The sequence below is a fragment of the Pleurodeles waltl genome, chromosome 1_2, assembly GCF_031143425.1.
Source record: "Pleurodeles waltl isolate 20211129_DDA chromosome 1_2, aPleWal1.hap1.20221129, whole genome shotgun sequence".
Taxonomy (NCBI): domain Eukaryota; kingdom Metazoa; phylum Chordata; class Amphibia; order Caudata; family Salamandridae; genus Pleurodeles; species Pleurodeles waltl.
Genome location: NC_090437.1, coordinates 404216724 through 404236653, shown reverse-complemented (window position 1 = coordinate 404236653; position 19930 = coordinate 404216724). Strand labels below are relative to the sequence as shown.

Here is a 19930-nt window from a genome sequence, read left to right as displayed (position 1 = left end):
CCATTGAGAAGAGTAAAATATGAGTTTATTGAGCCAGATTTAAAAGGAAGAATTATTTTCTTGTGTGAAACTAAGATCAATACAGTCAGAATTATTAGCATGTGCAGTACATGAGGGTATGAGGGTAGATGTCTCATGAAGTTTAACAAAGATGGGTTCAAAATATATATAAAATATATACATACTGCTTATGTCCCCACTTACTGTAATAAACCTAGCAAAAAAGTTGTAGGTGCTTACAAGCATGCTAATATTACACTGGGAAAGTGGCTTCAACCTTTAGATTTTTAGAGTGGCAGGATCCTGGGCAACATTGTTTTTTAAATTCCATCCCACCAGGGTGCATAAATACGACACAACGCTGTACAGTATTTGAATTACTAGATGCATGGTCTTCACAACATCCTGATGATATGGAATTCACCTTTTTCTTGCACCCATAGTGCAGTAATTTCTGTATATACTACATTCTTATACACAAACTTTATCTGTCCCTTATTAAAAAAAAAACACAAAGAAAAACAAACAAAAAATCCGATTATGCATGCATTTCTCTAATTTAAAAAGAAGCATTTGTTGTTAATTCAGCCAAAAAATTGAGGAACGAATGATGAGATTTTACAAGATAAAAACATTGTGTTTGATAGGGTAATCTTTTCCCCCATTTTAGATGTAAATAAGGACACGTGTTCCTCTCCAAAAATCCTGAGGAATGCAGTAAAGTCTACCATCTATGGTGTCAAGACTGGAGCGGTGGCTAAACAGAATAAAGAGTATAAGACAGAGCTTTAAAGCCCAGATCAAAAACTACATAATAAAGGAAATACTCAGCTAATTTTTGTGAGAGATCTGAAGTATGAATTAAATTGTATATCAAGTTAAAGAGCATAATATTGGGTACATTTACAAAACGGCTATAAAACTGTGCTCTCACAATTGCCTCTGAACGGACCTAGCAAATAAGCTTAAATAAAAATATGCCAGTGATATAGAATAGCAATTTAAGATAGTAAAGTCCATACAAACATAAAAAGTGTTGCTGTTGTCTTCATGAACTGTTACTTCTTTAAACACTCCTGAACATACAGTTATTACTAGCAACTGCCTGGAAATCTTGGAGAGGCTGGAAATCCCAAAGACTTTTAAGAGAAATAAGCACAAATTGAAAAACCTATAGAGAGATATGAAATCTTAAATTCTGTTAATTCAGTAAAGTTGAGCAAGACACTGGACACAGATGTGTTTGTATAACCCTGCTGTTTATTATGTGGTGGTATCGTGGATCGCCTTATTTGTCTACTGAGATATTATGGAGACTCGAAAATGGTTCAGGGCATGTCGGTAGAAGCTACAACAGTTGTAATACTAAAAGAAGTGAAAAAACAACATAGATCAAAAGGTATAGACCACTATCGCTAATTAATGTACTGTGCAAGCTACACACCAATAATCTTGCAAACATCTTAGAGCCTCTGCTTCAACATCTAATTTAGCCATCCTAAGCAAGTTTCATGAAAGGACAGATTTCCAACAAGAACTTTAGACTTTTTTTGTCATATTGTCGTATTAGCCAAACTGATAAATGTCTGCAACAGCAGCAATTATTTCAGATTTTGTTTCTGCATGATTGTGTCACTTTATATTGTTTCATTTCCCACTGTAAGAGTGGATAGGGGTTTAACTAGCGCCTTAAGATTAAGTCTGGGCAGTAGAAAGGATGTTCTGTATCACATCATCTCTTTCTCTTGGTAATAGACCATTTGCTTGAAAGCTTTAGAAGAGGGAGCCAACTAGAAGGCATCCATATTGAATGGGATTATTCTTACAAAGCGTGCTATGTGATGGTATCATGGGCTTTACAACAACGGCTGTTACAGCTATCCTAAGAAACGGTCACTTTACAATTATCCATCACTCAGTAATGTTACCCCAAGCATAGCATAATTTTACCCCAATCGTAGCATAATATTATGTGGGAGTAAATCTGCTAATCCTCAGTGTGTCAGGGAGCTCTGTATGCATGACTAATGCATTTTACTGCGATGGTGTAGTCACCAGCATTAAAATCTGCTATCTTAACCCTGATGCATGGTGCTTGGCAGGGCTGCTCCTCAGTTACGTTATGTTGATTTGTATAGTACACTAGTCACCTGAAATGGTATCCAGGCACTTGGGAAGGTGTGTAGGTGAGTGCTCCCCAAAGTGTTTATACGAAGAGACAGTTTTTCAGCAAACCTGGCCCTCATGTATGATGTAAATAATTTTATAACTGTCACAGTATACACCTGATGTGTAGATAAGCCTGAGGCTTGTTCCACCAATCTGGCTTGCACTCCTGCTGTTCTCTAGGCTCACCTGGCAAATAATACAAAATACCTCAGAATTTGATTCAACAATGATTTGAAAGAATCATCCGACATAATGAACATTTTTTCTGAATAAAAACTGTTAGCTGCTTGATGAATGGATCCCCAAAGCTCATTTCCTGGTTTGGCAGAATTGAAGCTGTAAAAATAATGATCATGCGTATAGACAACCCCTCATTGGTATGCTTTGATGTTTGGATTAGGCACCAAGATCTACCTTTCTAAGTGGAAAGTGGTGAATTATGTATATCTGGTGGGCATAGGTGTGTTTCTTCCTTACTGTTTATACTGCAATCACCAACCAACCATTGAAAGCTCACGGGCAAAGATAGAACAGCTTATGGACAAAGGCAGATCTATATGGAATAGACGGCTTACACACCTACTAGCTATAACCTGGAAACATCAACTCTTTTCTTCTCCCTTTTGTTCCTTGATCAAGATCTCGGAGAGTCTCCCTTGTATTATCTGAGCACCATAGCAGATGACCCGTCTCCACTAAGTAAATAGGATGATATTTTCTGTATCACTTGAGTGTTCACCCATAGTAAACCTGATACTGATGCGCTGCACTTGCTGTACTGTATAAGTACAAGCTAAATAGTATTCACTAATTTGAACTTGTGATCCTGCTTCGAAGATGGAACATTGACTATGAGGGATGGGCCGATTGTCACAGTGCTGTGTTTTCTTACATTTTGTCAGATGTAGCTTTAACTTTTTTTTTTTTTTTTTTTTTTTTTTTATCATTTGAACTCTTATCTTTGTATTATTGTATTTGAATTTTTATAATTGTCTGCCTTTTTGTATCATCCCGATGCCGTTTCTGTATGTATTAAATCATTAAAGTTCAAATAAAGCTGCTCATTTTCTGTTGGTTGTAGCCACCTATCCCTCCCATCGGCACGCCATCCAGCGCCCCAGCTCCCTCCGCTCCCTTTAACTTCACACCCGAATTCCAGACACCACCTGTTTATGTACATTTTCAGTTTTATTCCCTGTTCATTTGCCTCGCCTCTAATAGAAGGAATCCAGCTCCTGAACGTGATATCACGCCCACTCTTCAAAGACGACTGGGACCGGCATTCGTTAAAAAGCCAGCATGTAACTACCGTTCATAAAGTACAGCCTGCTGGAGAATAAAGAGAGGCTTCGCATGCCCTTGTCCTGAGGCTTCGCATGACCTTGTCCGTAGTTCAGTCCTAGGAAGACGTCTCCGTTCTCTCTATTAGTCTCTCTGTTAGCATCACGTGATCATTTGCCGTCTCCGAGTGCAGCCGAACGTGGAAAAACTAAAAACAAATGTCAGTAATGATCACTCTTGCAGTCCCGTGCTTACACTTTAAGCTACATCTCCCCCATAGCTGCCAAGATTCCGTATTGCTTGCGTGACATTTCCATGGTTTCAGTGCGCTTATGAGTGGCATTCCTGCCAATATGTATTACTTAGAGTGACGCTTTCTCGCGAGTATCACCAAGCATGACGCACATAAAAAGCGATACATAGCAGAAATCACATCCTTTCGAGCAATGTCATAAAAATATTTTGAAACTGCTGCAAAACTCTTGAAATGAAATTCTGACTTTTGATTTTCATTGAACTGTAAATGTTTGTACGTTTCGCGGGAACCTGTTTTACATTCTGTGTAATACAAATTTTAAACAATATGTGTACTCAGTGCTTTCAGTCGCAGGCCGCGACCTCATAGAACTCTAATACCGAAGCCGCTGTTTCCAACTGCCTCAAGACAGACTCTGTCCTGTTTCTGTCTGGTTACACGCAAAATCGCTGCAGTGACTGTTTTAAGCATGGTGGTAACAAAGAAGATTTCTGCCTCTAGGGTGAACAGCTGCGTTATTCTTATACCTCTTCTTATACCAATATAGCCCCACTCACCCACGTTTATTCTGTAAGTGGGGTAGATGGGATCATACTGACGTTCTGCCCGTGGGTCATCCTCAGCAGCTCTGCGAAGACTGCACACCATGTTTAGTATGTAGTCTACTTTTAGTTACCTCGGTAAAACCCCCATGTGTGCCCACTCTAATCCATGAAGGCAACTGTGCCGTTTATGCCACAGCTAGAACAGGTTGTATATTCCTGCTGCACAGTACAGATTATTTCCAGTCGAGGGGGTGTGCCGGGGAAGGTTTTAACCTGTCCTTACTGGTTGGCAAGGTACAGAGGCCAGGGGCTACAGGCAAACCCTTCCCTACATTAGAAAGCACAGATACCACAAATGTAAATGTTATCCAATTGAATCATATTGGGAACGTTGTGGTCTAAGAATTATTGTGTGTACATATATAAAACGTGGAACAGCATGCTGGTACTCGTAGTTTATACATTTTAATTTATTAATTTGTGCATGTACACTATGATTGGTTCAAGAAAGCAGGGCGCTCCTAAAGGCCTTATAAATCACGTCCAGTGTTTGTTCATAGAGGTCTATTTAGATGCAGCAGTGGAATAGAGGGGTCCGGTTCAAGTGTCCACAGCATCCTAATTATGGCTAGCTTTTACCACCAAACCTGGGGGCAGGAAGACCCATCTGCCTTGCTTGCCTTTGTGTCCATAGCACCCTTGCTTACATAGAATGGATTTCCAATCACATAACTTACTTTATTTTATATTTTTTAATATTGTGTGCGCATCGGATGCATGAGCAACAAGGGTTGCATTACATTTTGGAAAATTGGCTCACAGCAGCAGTTCTGCTAACCCCTTCAGCGGCTCAGAAGTAGGTAGGTTACATTCCCACAGCTAACCTTCCTTCATTAAACCTATCGTAAGGAAGTAAGTCAGAGGTTTCACAGAGCACAGGCTGTCTTGGCAATTCCCCGGGGACCTGCTGAAATCTTGGCAGTTTGAGGCACACAGTGGAAATACCTGACAGAAGTGGTCGCTAAGACTCTCTTGACCAAGCTCACAACAATATTTAGATGTGTAACTTGAACTTACACCTGCGACGGCCATGATTCATGAATACAAATGTGATCTTTGCATCATGAAACCGACAATTTACAATAGCCTATTTGCTTACATACTATTTCCCCCAGCGTAGCTCAATATTATGTGGGAGTGAATGTGCTAATCCCCAAAGTGTAGGGGAGCGCTGTATGTGTGAGTAATGAACATTAATGCAATGTTGCGGACACCAGCATTAAAATGCGTTAATTTAACGCCTGATGCGTGGTACTTGGCAGGGCTGCTTCTTACTAGGGTGCAACGTCTGTTGTTCTGTACCGATGCATATTATTCTGCAAGCAGTTTCAAATTAGAAACTGCGTTTGAAAGTGTCCTGTGGATGCTTTGGTTAGAAATAAATGTAATTTCCAGTTTCAGTGAAGTCCCCAAGACTGGTGCTGAACTCATTTCCGAGTACTTCCAATATTTTGGCAGCTAAGTGAGCTGTAGTACCGGGTGATAATGTGCGAGTCAGACTTGTTGCACTGATTCGGATTCGCAATACCAGGATTCGTTCCTTAAAGGAGTTTGGGTTCTCCACAAGGGCGCTTTGCTTCCGTAGTGGTGAAATCTTCTGAAATATCCTGTTACAAGAGGTAAAATAAAGGGGTGGACTCTCTAGCCACTGTTTAACATATTTTTGGAGCTGAGTACAAGGCCATTAACAGTTCATCAGTTATACATATTTGTCAGTGTCGGACTGGCCTGTAGGGCAATGTGGCAGTGCCTGAGGAATGGGTCTGAGGAGATCAATGTGTGGGCTGTTTTTTTGGCTGTTGGTTAGCCTGTTTTTTTGGCTGTTGGTTAGCCTGTTTTATGGTCTAGTGATATAACGATAATTCTTCAAGGTTATGCACCTCAGGCCTTCACTCTGATGACGTTCCGCGCTACACCGACTGGTTGAGTGAGCTGGACTTTTTGAATATTAAGGATTTGGATCACCTTATCTGATGCACCATGTCTCTTATCCTGATGTGCCATTTAAACCCAGCAGTGCACTTGGTTAAATCTTTTAGAGCTTAAATAATCAAAATATGTTTTTCCTATTTGCAAGGATTACCCCCACCGAGCCTTGCTTTCTGTGGACTCTTTGATCTGGGACAGCATTGTCGGTAGTCTCTTAGCTGGAGATCAGATCTGGGTTGCAGCTGCCTCAGATCCTGTATTACCACAAATCCTTGCGCCCTGAAGAAGGTGGCTCCCTTAGTGCATTCCCACCGAAGCACGCGTTGGTGCAATATAGGGGATGGAAAGATCAAAACCTATATAATGGGCAATGCTTTGTTTGACATTATCAAAACAAGAGCTTAGTTTAACGCTATGTTATAATTTTCTCTGTTATGCTCATAAAGATGGATCATTGTTACAGAACCTGTATTAATGTCATAGAAGTAAAGTGAACATATGAATTGGATCTATGTTTTAAGAAAAGTTACCTCAGCCCTATATGTAACTGTTTTAGATTTTCCGTTGAATGATAGAATTATGTTTTCTTGGATACATGTGGCATGACTGAGTGGGAGTGCTTGAACGGTGGAGTTATTTTAGAGTGAGTGATGTTGTGACCCAGATATACAGATGCTCTATTAAATGAGTGAGAGAAAAAGAGAGAGAGAAAGGGGAAAAAAATAATAAAAAAGAAACCAGAACCACCCTCCGAGGATCTGTTCGGTCCTTATAGCGTAGGTAAACATTGTCAGTTCAAGATAAACACTATCCTTGTGAGGACCGGTCCCCCTAGCGTGGTTAAGTGACATAGGTAAGTCACACCTCTAGCAGGCCTTGCAGCCCCAAGACAGGGTGCACTATACCACAGGTGAGGGCATATATGCATGAGCACTATGCCCCTACAGTATCTAAGCAAAACCTTAGACATTGTAAGTGTAGGGTAGCCATAAGAGTATATGGTCTGGGGGGTTGTCAAACACAAATTCCACAGTTCCATAATGGCTACACTGAAATCTGAGAAGTTTGGTATCCAACGTCTAAGCACAATAAATGCACACTGATGCCAGTGTGGAATTTATTGTAAAATGCACCCAGAGGGCATTTTAGAGATGCCCCCTGAATACCAATCCGATTCTAGTGTTGGGTTGACCAGTTTCTGCCAGCCTGCCACAACCAGACAAGTTGCTGGCCACATGGGGAGAGTGCCTTTGTCACTCTGTGGCCAGGAACAAAGCCTGTACTGGGTGGAGGTGCTTCTCACCTCCCCCTGCAAGAACTGTAACACCAGGTGGTGAGCCTCAAGGGAATCACCCCTTTTGTTACAGCGCAACAGGGCATCCCAGCTAGTGGAGATGCTCGCCCCACCAGCCACTGCCCACACTTTTGGCGGCAAGGCTGGAGTAGATAATTAGAAAAACAAGGAGGAGTCACCCACCAGTCAGGACAGTCCCTAAGGTGCCCTGAGCTGAGGTGACCCCTGCCTTTAGAAATCCTCCATCTTAGTTTTGGAGGATTCCCCCAGTAGGAATAGGGATGTGCCCCCCCTCCCCTCAGGGAGGAGGCACAAGGACGGTGTAGCCACCCTCCAGGACAGTAGCCATTGGCTACTGCCCCCCAGACCTAAACACACCCCTAAATTGAGTATTTAGGGGCACCCCAAAACCCAGGAAATCAGATTCCTGAAACAAGAAGGACTGCGGACCTGAAATCCCTGCAGAGATGACGGAAGACAACTGCTTTGGCCCAGCCCTACCGGCCTGTCTCCTGACTCGAAAAACTGCAACAGAAAAGCATCCAACAGGGACCAGCGACCTCTGCAGCCTCAGAGGACTGCCCTGAACCTAAAGACCAAGAAACTCCCGTGAGCAGCGGCTCTACTCATCAAACAGCAACAATGTTGCAACTTCTTGCAACTTTTAAAGGACTTCACTCTTCCCGCCGGAAGTGTGAGCCTTCTCTCTCTGCACCCGACGCACCCGGCTCGAAATCCAGGGAACCAACACCACAGGGAGGACTCCTAGGCGACTGCAACCCCATGAGTAGCCCGAAACAACCCCCTGGACCCCCACAGAGACGCATACAGAGAATCCAGAGGCTCCCCCTGACCGCGACTGCCTGTAACAAGGGACCCGACGCCTGGACCAAGCACTGCACCTGCAGCCCCCAGGACCAGAAGGAAACAAATTTCAGTGCAGGAGTGACCACCAGGTGACCCTCTGCCTAGCCCAGTCAGTGGCTGGCCTCAGAAGCCCCCCTGTGCCCTGCCTGCACCGCTAGAGTGACCCCTGGGTCCCTCCATTGAATCCAATACAAAACCCAGCGCCTGCTTTGCACACGGCACCCGGCAACCCCTGTGCCGCTGAGGGTGTGTTTTGTGTGCCTGCGTGTCCCCCCCCCCCGTGCTCTACACAACACCCCTGGTCTGTCCTCTGAGGACGCAGGTACTTACCTTCTGGCAGACTGGAACCCGAGCACCTCTGTGCTCCATAGGCGCCTATGTGTTTTGGGCACCTCTTTGACCTCTGCACCTGACCGGCCCTGAGCTGCTGGTGTGGTAACTTTGGGGTTGCCTTGAACCTCCAACAGTGGGCTGCCTATGCCCAGGAACTGCGACTTGTAAGTGCTTTACTTACCTGACAAACTAACCATTACTTACCTCCCCCAGGAACTGTTGATTTTTGCGGTCTGTCCACTCTTAAAATCGCTTCTTGACATTTTAACAAAGACTGTATATTGCTCTAATTCAAAGTTCCTAACTTATGTGTGTGGAGTACCTTGCATTTTATGTATTTACTTCAAATCTTGAACTTGTGGTTCTAAAAATAAATTAAGAAAATATATTTTTCTATATAAAAATTATTGGCCTGGAGTTATGTCTTTGAATGTGTGTTCCTCATTTATTGCCTGTGTGTGTACGACAAATGCTTAACACTACCCTCTGATAAGCCTACTGCTTGACCACACTACCACAAAATAGAGCATTAGAATTATCTAATTTTGCCACTATCTTACCTCTAAGGGGAACCGTTGGACTCTGTGCACACTGTTTCTTACTTTGAGACGTTATATGCAGAGCCAACTTCCTACAATATATATATGTTTTGAATATTGCATCATATTATATGAGAAGTTTTGAATATAATGAGATTAAGAAATTAATAAAATTGTTCCTAATTAAAGTTTGCCTCTTTACTTTATCAATATTGCTTCAGTGAGACTTACTATAAAAATAAATAGAAGTAGTTTTCTATTTTTTTTTCTATAATCCGGAAGCAGTCTTTGTGTTGTTTTTGTTTCTATTGTATGCCCTGGCTTGCTGCCTCCGAGGCATTATGTTCAGGGACCCTCTTTCCGATAGGAGTATGCACCTCAGCCATCCTATAATGTTCCAAAGCAACAAATGACAATGTTGGACTCGTACACTTGGAAATAGCAAATGCATAGTGATGTGCAGCTGCCGGGCACTTGCATACCCCCCCCAAAAAAAAATTAAGTAGATGAGCATCGTACAAAGCAGCTGGCTGGCAGACAGACAGCAGGCATGGGACAGAGGGAGAAAACCTGTTGCGAATACTTGTTTTAATAGTAGTTTTTCATTTCGATTGAGTGGTTTGGAGGTTTTCATTGTTATTGAGACAAACAAAGAATGAATTATCAACTGTGTTGTGTCAAATACTTAATCTGCTCTTGCTTAACGAGAGGTTATTCCAACTCCAGGGATATAACTTTCGCACAATAAAAAAAGAAACTGCCTGTTGGAAAAGCTGAGTAGTTTAAACGTTTTCAGCTTGGTAAAAGTTGCGATTTGTTTGACAAACTTGAATAATTTAATAACAAACTGCGGAATTAAAGACCGGTCATATTAGCCGAGGTCACGGATGCAATATACATGCATACATCTAACATATGCAACCAGTGAGCGTGAAAGCTAGTGCTAGTTCCACCCAATAGGTTTCACTGTTTATATACATACAGAAACATTATGAAAGAAGTTAAAGTTTACTGTTTTACATTCACAATCGATGCTCTGACAAGAGTACATCTTTGTCTACATCACCCTAGAGATTCGCATAAAACCCCCAACAAAATATTTAATATCCAGGCTCTTTGAAGTTTCACATGGGAAAATCTTTTAATTTGAAGACCAGCCGTGTAACTTAGATGTGCTGTCCTCAGCCCTGGTGGGGTTCATTATCCGCCCCTTCCGATTACTGTGTGTACAGGTTTGTACTAAAATGGCGTTCCACGGTTTGTTCCAGTCCCTCGCTTACTCTTATTGCTACAGAGAACTTTTGCAGACATATTAAAAGCTCGTTCGGCTTTACGGAACTACACAATACAACCGCGGCAGCAAAAAAATGCTCCATTTGCCAGAAGTGTTTTTCGCTGCTTAACACTGTTCTCTCTAGGGAATATCTGTATTTAATAAAACGACAGGTAAAGGACTTTAACATTGATTGCTGGCGCCATATTGATCTTGCAGAATTGCACGATACTGTTACTTTTACCTAGAGCTGCTAGCGAACTCTGGGAGGGCTAAAATTCGGCTGTGGTTTGTTCTTTCAGACTTCTGACGCTTTTGCCCTGAAGTGCGTTTATAACACATTACTTTGTGTGCTTCCAGGGAGTACCTTGAGCATATCACTGGATTTGGTCCCAGGCCCGTTGGAAGCCCAGCCAACGAGATATTAACAGTCAACTACCTCTTGGAGCAGATAAAGTTGATCGAGAGGGACTGCAGCGACGCGCACAAGATCACCGTGGATGTGCAGAGGCCGACCGGCTCCTTCAGCCTGGATTTCCTGGGAGGCTTTACAAGTTACTATGATAACATTACCAATATTGCTGTTAAACTGGAGCCTGCGCGTGGGGCCGAGCATGCTGTGCTCGCCAACTGCCACTTTGACTCTGTAGCAAACACTCCAGGTAAGAATATGCCTATCTCTGCTTTGCAGTGAGTAGTACGGAAGAGCTAAAATTACCATGGTACAGGCAAGTTCTGTGTTTGTTGTTGGTGACGAAATTTGATTCTGCGTAACACACTCCACAAGGAAGCCTTGAAAAACGAAATATATTTAGGTTTGAAACGGGTGCAGTATCAGTAAACATTGGTGAAAGGTGCATATTCTGGTTCCTTGTAGTTTCTCTGGATCTGAAAGGGAAGCTCTGGTAGGTGTTCCCCTTATGTGGGCTTATGCATTTATTATTTGTTCAGGGAAAGTCATTATTGCTTGTTTGCAGTGTTAAGAAAATGCGATAATCACAACTGATGGCAAAATTGCCGCACCTTAAGTAATGTCATTGCAAGCTGTTGCATTGGCACGAAGGAGCAAAAGAACATGGCTGATTATGTATTAGTAACATTTTGGTTCCAAGTGGCTGCAATCGAGCCGAACCCCCGTATTTATTTTCCAGTCCTTTTGAGAGTACGCATTCCCATTTTTCTGTTTGAAAGTTTGAGTAATGTTAGGTTAACAGTGACTTTACACTTCCTTGTACATGGGGCCTTTATTTTCCTCCGTTCCGAATCTTCTTTTAAAGTCTGGCTTTGCCAGCCTGGTGTAATGCAAACAAATAACCAGGGGCACTAGAATTGAATAGCAGGAGAGGATCAAATTATGCAGCAGTTCATGTGTGTTTAAAATATGCCTTTAGATTTACATTAATTCAAGGCATTGGGGACCTGTTTTAAGAACACCTGTCTGCTAAGAAGGACCTGTATGGTGATAGCCAAGCTTGCATGCAATCTTTAATATTTGTATTTGAAACGTTTATTTCAAGCATTTGACCGCTATGTTTAATCAGTAGTGTATTTTCTTTTTTTCAGTTAAATTCTTGCAATTAAAAAAAAAAAACTAACCATTACACCAGCTTGTGTATTGGTTTTGCCCATGATTATTTATCTAATTGTTTTTAGTTATTGATGTACATACATTTTGTTGTAACACCGATCCAGTGGCACGGTGCACTAATACATCCAGCCCAGGAATCTGTTTGATCTCCTGGTAACCGGTTTGAATCCAAATGGGTCCACTCAGCCTTTCATCCTTCCAAGCTTTGCTGCAATGAGTACCATTGAGTTGGCTATCAATAAACATCTGCTATTTAACGCCAGAATGCATCAAGGGGTGAATATGCGGTTTAAAAAGTTAAGTAAATATTGTAAGCTGCATTTCTTAGCAATCACCTTTAATTGGTGCTGTCAGCCTTGCTTTTTAAAAACCTTTCTATCAAGTGAACATTTAATGGTCACAGTTTAAACATATACTTAGCCACGCCGTATTTACCCTGCCCAGAAACTGCCATATACATTTGTTAGATTCTTGTTTTCATGTTATCCTATTACACCCCTAGTTGATTCTCCAGAATACCAGCACCCCACCATTGATGGGAATGTGACTGAAGAAGAGATGAAAAAAAACCTCCCAACGATGAACTATAGAATCCAGCAAGTGTTTGGTTCCTGAATACAAGTGTGAACAAACCCAAACGCCTCTCAGAACTCTTTAACCTCCAGGCCACGCACAAAGCTAGCGGATAACCATATTTCAGTACTTACACTCTTGCCCACTCAACTGTTCATGAAAGTGGTTGGGTATTGAGCAGACATGTCATAAATGATTTTGGGGTGGGCCTTAGTCTTGTTTTTTTTTGTATGGGCTGTAGGATTACACATCTTTTTCATCCCCAAGGATCTTGGAATAAGTGCCTCTGTTGCAACTCTCATTATGTACATTTCCTTCATTGTTGATCTTAAATTAAGTGAAAGGAGTGAAACTACCACTTAGTTTTGGGGGTCGGCTTCAGTTCCACCATCTGGTTATCATCTCCTCTTCATTGGTGCACCTGAGAAGGGCTCCCTCAGCTCTTCCTGGATTCTTTGTGCCTTTCTTGAACTTGCCCTGCAAAATGGTAAGTGAAATGAAAAGGGTCTTTTGCCCTTTTCTAAAGTCAGAGTCTTTTGAATTAATAGAACCTTTTGCCAGTATCCTTGTTGAAACAAATAGCCTGTTTCTCTCAAATGTTTTTAAACGTGCATCACAGCTCACCTCTCTAACATGTCTGTTTTATTTTATGACAATTCAACACTGTGCTATTTCTTTATTCTTTATCTGTGCTAGTGTGCTATTACACAAGTGGCAGGCTCCTTTGGTGCCTCCGGGGCGGTCTGTGAGTTTGCCCCACTGATGCTGCCTCCTTGCCCACCTGCCCCCATGCTGCTTCCATGCCATGAATAACTCTGCTTGGGTTGAGTGAGATGAGAAAAATACTGCTGTGCTCTGTTGATGTTCCCCGTAATTCTTCTAGGGTATGCTGTCTCCCAATCCGAGTCAGCGAAAGTGCTGGGCCCTCCTGCATTCAGTGCAGTGATTGTCAGTGGTGGTGAAGGAATGTCCTCTGCATACTGTACAGTTGTAGTCCACTGCCCTGAGTAACTTGTTTTTGTGTATCTGGTATCCTGTTCCTTGAAAATTGGCCATGGCATCACACTAATCTAGTGCATGTGCTGAGTCTATGCCTGTCTCTTGACCTGATTAGGGTCCTGTGACCTGGAGGGCCACACCAAGGGTGCCCCCATTGACAGTGGACTACTGTCCCTGTGGAGACCTATACATGTGCCAAAAAGAATGCCATAGTGTAACCTTCAAAAGACCCACTCATCATAACATATCTGCTCAAGTGATCATTCTGGGCCCTAGATATCTGAAAAAGGACCCGCCACTGCAACGGGATAGCTACCTCGGAGGCGCCCCCAAAGAAGCCAGAATGCAGTTCTTACCCCCATTTCACTTCTGTCTACCCTGGAATGTGCAGTTAATGCCATTAGTGTCCTCATTGCTAGGTTCCCTGTTAAAACACCCTAAACACAATTACAAAGAGTTCATACCTTTAGAGGTGATACCGGCTGCCCTGAGAAATATAATACTTTTAGGCTACAAGTCTGATATTTTGTCTCCGGTACCTCTTTCAAAAACAAATGTTACACATCTTGATGCCTCAGGGCAGCCTGGGCCTCGAAAATACCTATTAGGGCAGAACTTTACAATATGTCTATGTACGCTTTATCAAGATATTAGTTTGGTGGATTAGTTCCTCTCCCTGCAGGAGGGTTGCCTTCATTCTCACTGGATAGCAAGTACATGTCAACTCATGTCAGGTGGCTCTTTGTTCTGAGACAGTCCTACTGAGGCTGGTGGACTAGACTGGGAGGTGTTGCTTTCCTGTTTCTGGGAGACGTCTTTAAGCCAGGCCGTGAGCGCTGTTGTTTGCCATCTTTGCTGTTCCTTCAGCCTTGCTTTTCCCAGATCTTCCTGTTGGTGTTTATTGTATCTCTCTCACCCCCCTTGATGCTGTTTTCCTATGTTTTTCCTCAGTTCTACCCCATCCCAGGCCACTTCAACGGTTTCAGAAAAGAACGTTTTATGTTGGAAGATAGCTTCCAATTCTGTGACCCCGGGAGCATGTACCAGAAATACACAGCCCAAAACATTTAGTTAACACTTCCAAATAATTTTCTCACATTCTGCACTGGTTTACTGCAGTTCTGTTCTATAATGCACCAGTCATATAAGGTTTGATCCTTCCCCCTCACCGTTTGTTTGATTGCTTCTCCTCAATTGAAGACCATAATTTTAATTGTTCGTAATGACGCCCCTGTGGAGCTTCTGTACCAAAGCATGGTGTGCTAGGTCAGTCACAAAGTAGGACAGCCTTTGTACTGATAGAATGCTTCTAAACCAGATTTGTTTTCCTGGTTGTGTACCCTCCACTACCTTTTGAGAAATCCTACAAAGTGAAGCTTACTTCACTCAGCCCTACCTTCCTTCATCTTCCATTTGTTTCTGCTGTTCAAAGTTCCTGAACGGTGCCCTCCGAACATTTCAGAGGGAGATGATGCATGGCATATATTTGCCCGTGGTTCCTCGTGCCTTTTCAGAACTTTTGACCCAGTAGGTTTCCCGTGTGGGTAGGTCCCTGAGAGCCTGTGGCCAAAAACTACAGGCACTGGGCCCAACAAGTAGAGCCGCAGATAAGCATTGCACTGAGGTGCGGTCAACTGTCAGAACAGCACCTTGGTCACTCCAGGTTCTGTATTGTCCTACCATAGTGGGAGCTGCAGCCCCAAAGCAAGGTGAATACAGTTCACAAAACGGTACGCCCTTCAGCCGCCCTGGTGGAGATTTACATGACATTAGGAGGAGCACATGATTCCACCAAGCCCTGTTACATGAGCCACCCTAGAAGTACAGATCTAGAGTGCAGCCTCATGCCCTCTACCTATTTCACCCTGTGCTCCTTCTCAAGGCAGGTATGCCCTAACCTTACTTTCTGCTCGTCCGCTTCTCTGCCAGAGCAGGAACATCTATACTTGTGCTCAGGCTGGTGTGGAAGGTGGAGAGGAGAAAATGGAGCATATGGCGGTGTAGTTACTCTCTTATGTTCTGGGGTACAGAAAGCTCCATCTTCCTTCTGCCACATTACCAGTGGCATGGCCTGCTCCCTTCCCATAGCTGACTGCCGCCGAAATATACTGTGAGTGCATGAGTACCCAACCACACTCTGTGCCTCTCCCAGGTGACCCTGGGGCACCTTACTCTCAGAGGATGAGTGACCCAAGATTCAGCCATAAACTTGCTTCTTGCATCTCTATCCAGGGCCGCTCAAACACTATGCTCAAGGGCAGAGTAGTATCTGAGGGGCCTCCAATACCGACCCGATTTCCCCTGCATCCCACATTGTTGAGAGCAAAGCCCTGCAACTGGGATCACCAACTTATCACTCTGCTGTTAGCCCCAGGTGTTGGCTGCTCCGCACCCATGAACAAAACGTGGCTTTCCTTGATGGCAGGGCGCGTGAGAAGCTAGCTTCTGCAAAGGCTCTACAGAAGGCGTCTCCTTGGGCCCACAGCCATTGCACTGTGCCCTGGTTGGCAGGGAGCTGTCGTTTTACATTTCTGAGCACTTGGGTTCAGATGCTCTTCCACTCTTCTGCTCACTTCTGGCTGGGGACTGGGCTCCTCTTTGCAGCGCAGGTCCTCTGCTCACTAATGTGCTACTAGTCCTCCTACGTGATCTGTGGGTTCATGCTTGTGGTGCCATTGTCCATCAGCAAAACCCAGGCTTAGTACTCTTGCCCAGAAGGCATTGCTGGCTCCTATGAGGCAGAGAGCCTGGCCCTGGAGGTGGGAGAGCCACTGAAAGCTTGAGCCACATGCTGGGCTCTGGCTGAAGTCCAATTGGAACCTCGAGCCCAAAATGAGCCGATCATGCATGTGCCTTTAGGCTACTGCTCACCTTACCGAACACAGAGCCCCTCCGAAACCCCCACCCTATACAGTCAGCGTGTGCTTACATAGTGCTTCTGTCTCCTGGACAGAAGCTGCCTGCTGCTCACCAGTTCACATCTCGCATTCGTCCAGCCCACTCGTCTCCGCTTTCCCCATGAGCTCCAGCCCATAGCTGAGTCGCTGTGAGTGCACCATGTGCAGTGTCTCCCTGTCCCATCTCAGATCTCTTGTCAGGATTCAGCTCAGTTACATGACTGTGTTCAGTGCACTGGCAATGCTGCCTGCATCTGTGTTAAAAAATAAATAAATCTGCCTAAGCCCCCCTGAGTGCCAGCACACATACAACAAACATGTGCACTTAAGTTTCAGGTTTGAATTAGATTTAATTTGCCTGTACGTGTAAAGCTGACAACAAAGGCCGATGTTGCAGTTACCAATCAAGAATTGCACAGGAGTGAGGGAGGGAGAACAGATCAACTAGTCTCTTGCTGTTTATCTCACACTGATCAAAGGGAACTCTTATATATAAAGTTATTCTGTTTTATAATCGAAAAACGTATCTTTAACGTCGGTCTGTTTTACAGAAATGTAAAAAAAAAAGTAAAGCGTGCCTTTGCGTGTGAGTTAGTGTGAAAGGCTGTTTGCAGGCCAGCTATGTACCGCTCTTTTTTTCTCAGTGCAGACCTCTAACTGGGGATATCAGAGACCTCTCTACCTTGATAGTGATTCTACTAGCCTTTTCTGAGGTGTTGATAGGATTGAGGCTCTTTAGCTGTGGTTGTCTTAAAGTCTGGCTATGCAGGTGATGGCAGCGTAAAAGCGGAGTATCCTTGTACCCATGTAGTTAAGGTTCACTAATTTAGGTCACAAGGCACTGTCCTTTGGCGTTAAATGGAAGCGGTAAAGAGAGACCCAACCTTTAGCTCAGTTGCACAGTAGACCCAACCGTTAGCTCCCTTGCACAGTGTGGAGCAATGAAATCTGGAGTAATGACAGCTTCCCAGTTTGACCAAATAGATTCATGCTAGCCAGTTATTTTACTCTACGCTGCTTCCTTTTCCATTTAAGAGGATCTTGAAATACATCCATTCAGGAAGTCACTGTACAAAAGCGATCTTGTGTGTGGATTAACTGACTATTGTTGCTTCATATTTAAACAATATTGGCCAATACGTAATGACAAATTTAAATTTGACTTGCTTCTTGGTTCAGGATTTCTATCGTTTTCAAGGGAGACAGGGTGGTGGTAGAAACTATCACCTCTTTTTAATATTAAAGCCTATTGATTGCATTATGCAATTTACATATGATGTATTTTAAGGGCTTGGTGCGTGTTAGGCCTCTTAAAGCCAAGCCAGAACCCTAGCTGTTTTGGTTTACTGGTGATTGAGCCAAAATACACACACTGAGAGGAGTCGAAAAGATTCTCTGGAATGCACCTCTCAATCTGAAGAAGACATTTAAATCTTTTTGCGAGGCTCGTGAAGGAATGCCTTTATAGCTGAAAGTGTACTTTTAAAATGTGCAGCAATGAAGTAAGACCATGTACAAAGAATCTTCAATCTATAAACAGCAAATATATACATGAAAGGATATCAATATAAGTGTTTGTATATGTATATACATACACACTGCAAAGAAAATAATTAATACAAATGCATCACAATAAGGCCTGTCTGGTGCTTCATCTTTGTCCTGCCAGCAAGTCGTTGACCCTTGTTCGACCGCGACGAGAAAGAGAGCTCTCTACCCTCTTGGGGAATATGTCAGGCATTCAACGTCTAAATCCTGATTGAGGTCTCTGAATCTCCCACTATTGACCTGGGTCTCTTTTATACCTTAAACAGACGAGGAAAGAGCTTTATGGAAGAACCCCTCCTGCTCTGTAAGAAGTATTAAAAAAAAAAAAATGCTGGCTATTTTAGGTCAGGTTTGAAAGAAACTGGTTGGAACTGGCCAGTTTCCCAAGGTGTCTCTCCCAAACCTAAGCCGTTCCCTGTTGTACCATAAACATCATTCTAATACATCCTTATCTTGCTGACTGACTAACTCCTCCACACTATGTCCTAGCCCTTTGAGAAAAGAACAAGCAGACACGTAGAATAGAAAACACATTGCATAACATGTTTTGTACCAAAAGATACTCGCACTTTTAACATGGCGGTGATGCTAAGGCTAAGCTGAATACAAAATGGAGTCTGTAACTTGTGACTGCTAAGGTGACGGTGGACAGCTAAGCCAAGTGCAGAGTGGTGCGACACGAAGTCAGTGGTCAAAACACAAATTACACTACACTTGCTCAGTTATTTTGGTGGCTCGCTCGCCTCTAGTGGCCTCCAGCTTTTGACGTTGCACCTGGGTGGTTTTTTGCCTCCACTCCTGTACTGTAGATGGTGCCTGACGGTAGGATGATGCAGGATTCAGTCACCAGACTGGAGCCTCCTGTGAGTCACCATGTTGGCCGCTCTCACAATTTTACCCATGTTCCTGCTTGAGTTTAGATCACACATCAGAAAACTGCTTTGTTTGTGATCTTTTCAGTGTTTTCTCCTCTGCTACTGACTTTCTCTCCATTGTTAGGAACTCATTCCTGGGAATCTAGATGGGGTGGCTTACTGCCGTGCTTTTGGAGGTTTCCTGTATTTTCTCTTCTTTAAAAGCTATGCTTCAATCTGCAGGACTTCAGATTTCTGGCACATATAATTTGAACACATGACTCCCTTTCTTTGTCGTTCACTTCACTCCTTCAATTTGCACTTCTAAATTTTCTTTATGTTCTGCTTTATGATTTGTAGGGCACTTGTCGTGGGGGTACCACCATCTTTGGCAAACAAACTGCATATCCCTGGGGGGGCAGAATGATTAGAAGCAGGGCCCTACTCCACCCATGATTTTCCAAATTAACCTTGCATATCGTATTTCCCCCATACTCTGTTAGGCCACGACCTCTTTCAGCAGGCCTACCTTGGACTTCGCTGATGCAGCTCCTTTGTTTAGGCCAACTTGTATTCATGCTTGATTTTATTGGTTCGTTTCGTGCTCCTTTACCCACATCCCGCATGTATTTCACGGTTATATTTATAATCTGTTTACTTTTGTTTGCATTATTACTTCCCCACCTCTCGTTCCAGCGACCCACTGACCCTGTGCTATGCATTTTTATAAATTTGATAAGCAACTCATAAAAAGTTGTCACAATACTCTTTTAAGAAAAAAACAGTTTGGCCATGGAATCTGTATAAATAGATAAACTAAGAAATAAAATGATAATCTTGTATACCATCCTAAACAAATATCGAAATTCTTTTAAAGATGTGGGTCCTAGTATTATGTTTCTCTCCTAACAGCAGTAAGCTCAAA

At 43.2% G+C, this 19930-nt stretch overlaps 1 protein-coding gene across 1 annotated transcript in view; it reads left to right on the top strand.

The window, feature by feature from the left end:
* Positions 1-19930, top strand: part of ERMP1 (endoplasmic reticulum metallopeptidase 1) — a 438183-nt gene that overhangs the window by 87077 nt on the left and 331176 nt on the right. Inside the window, exon 2 of the mRNA XM_069240202.1 lies at positions 10907-11208. Coding sequence (XP_069096303.1) covers positions 10907-11208 — 302 coding nt within the window. The remainder of the gene's footprint in view (positions 1-10906; positions 11209-19930) is intronic.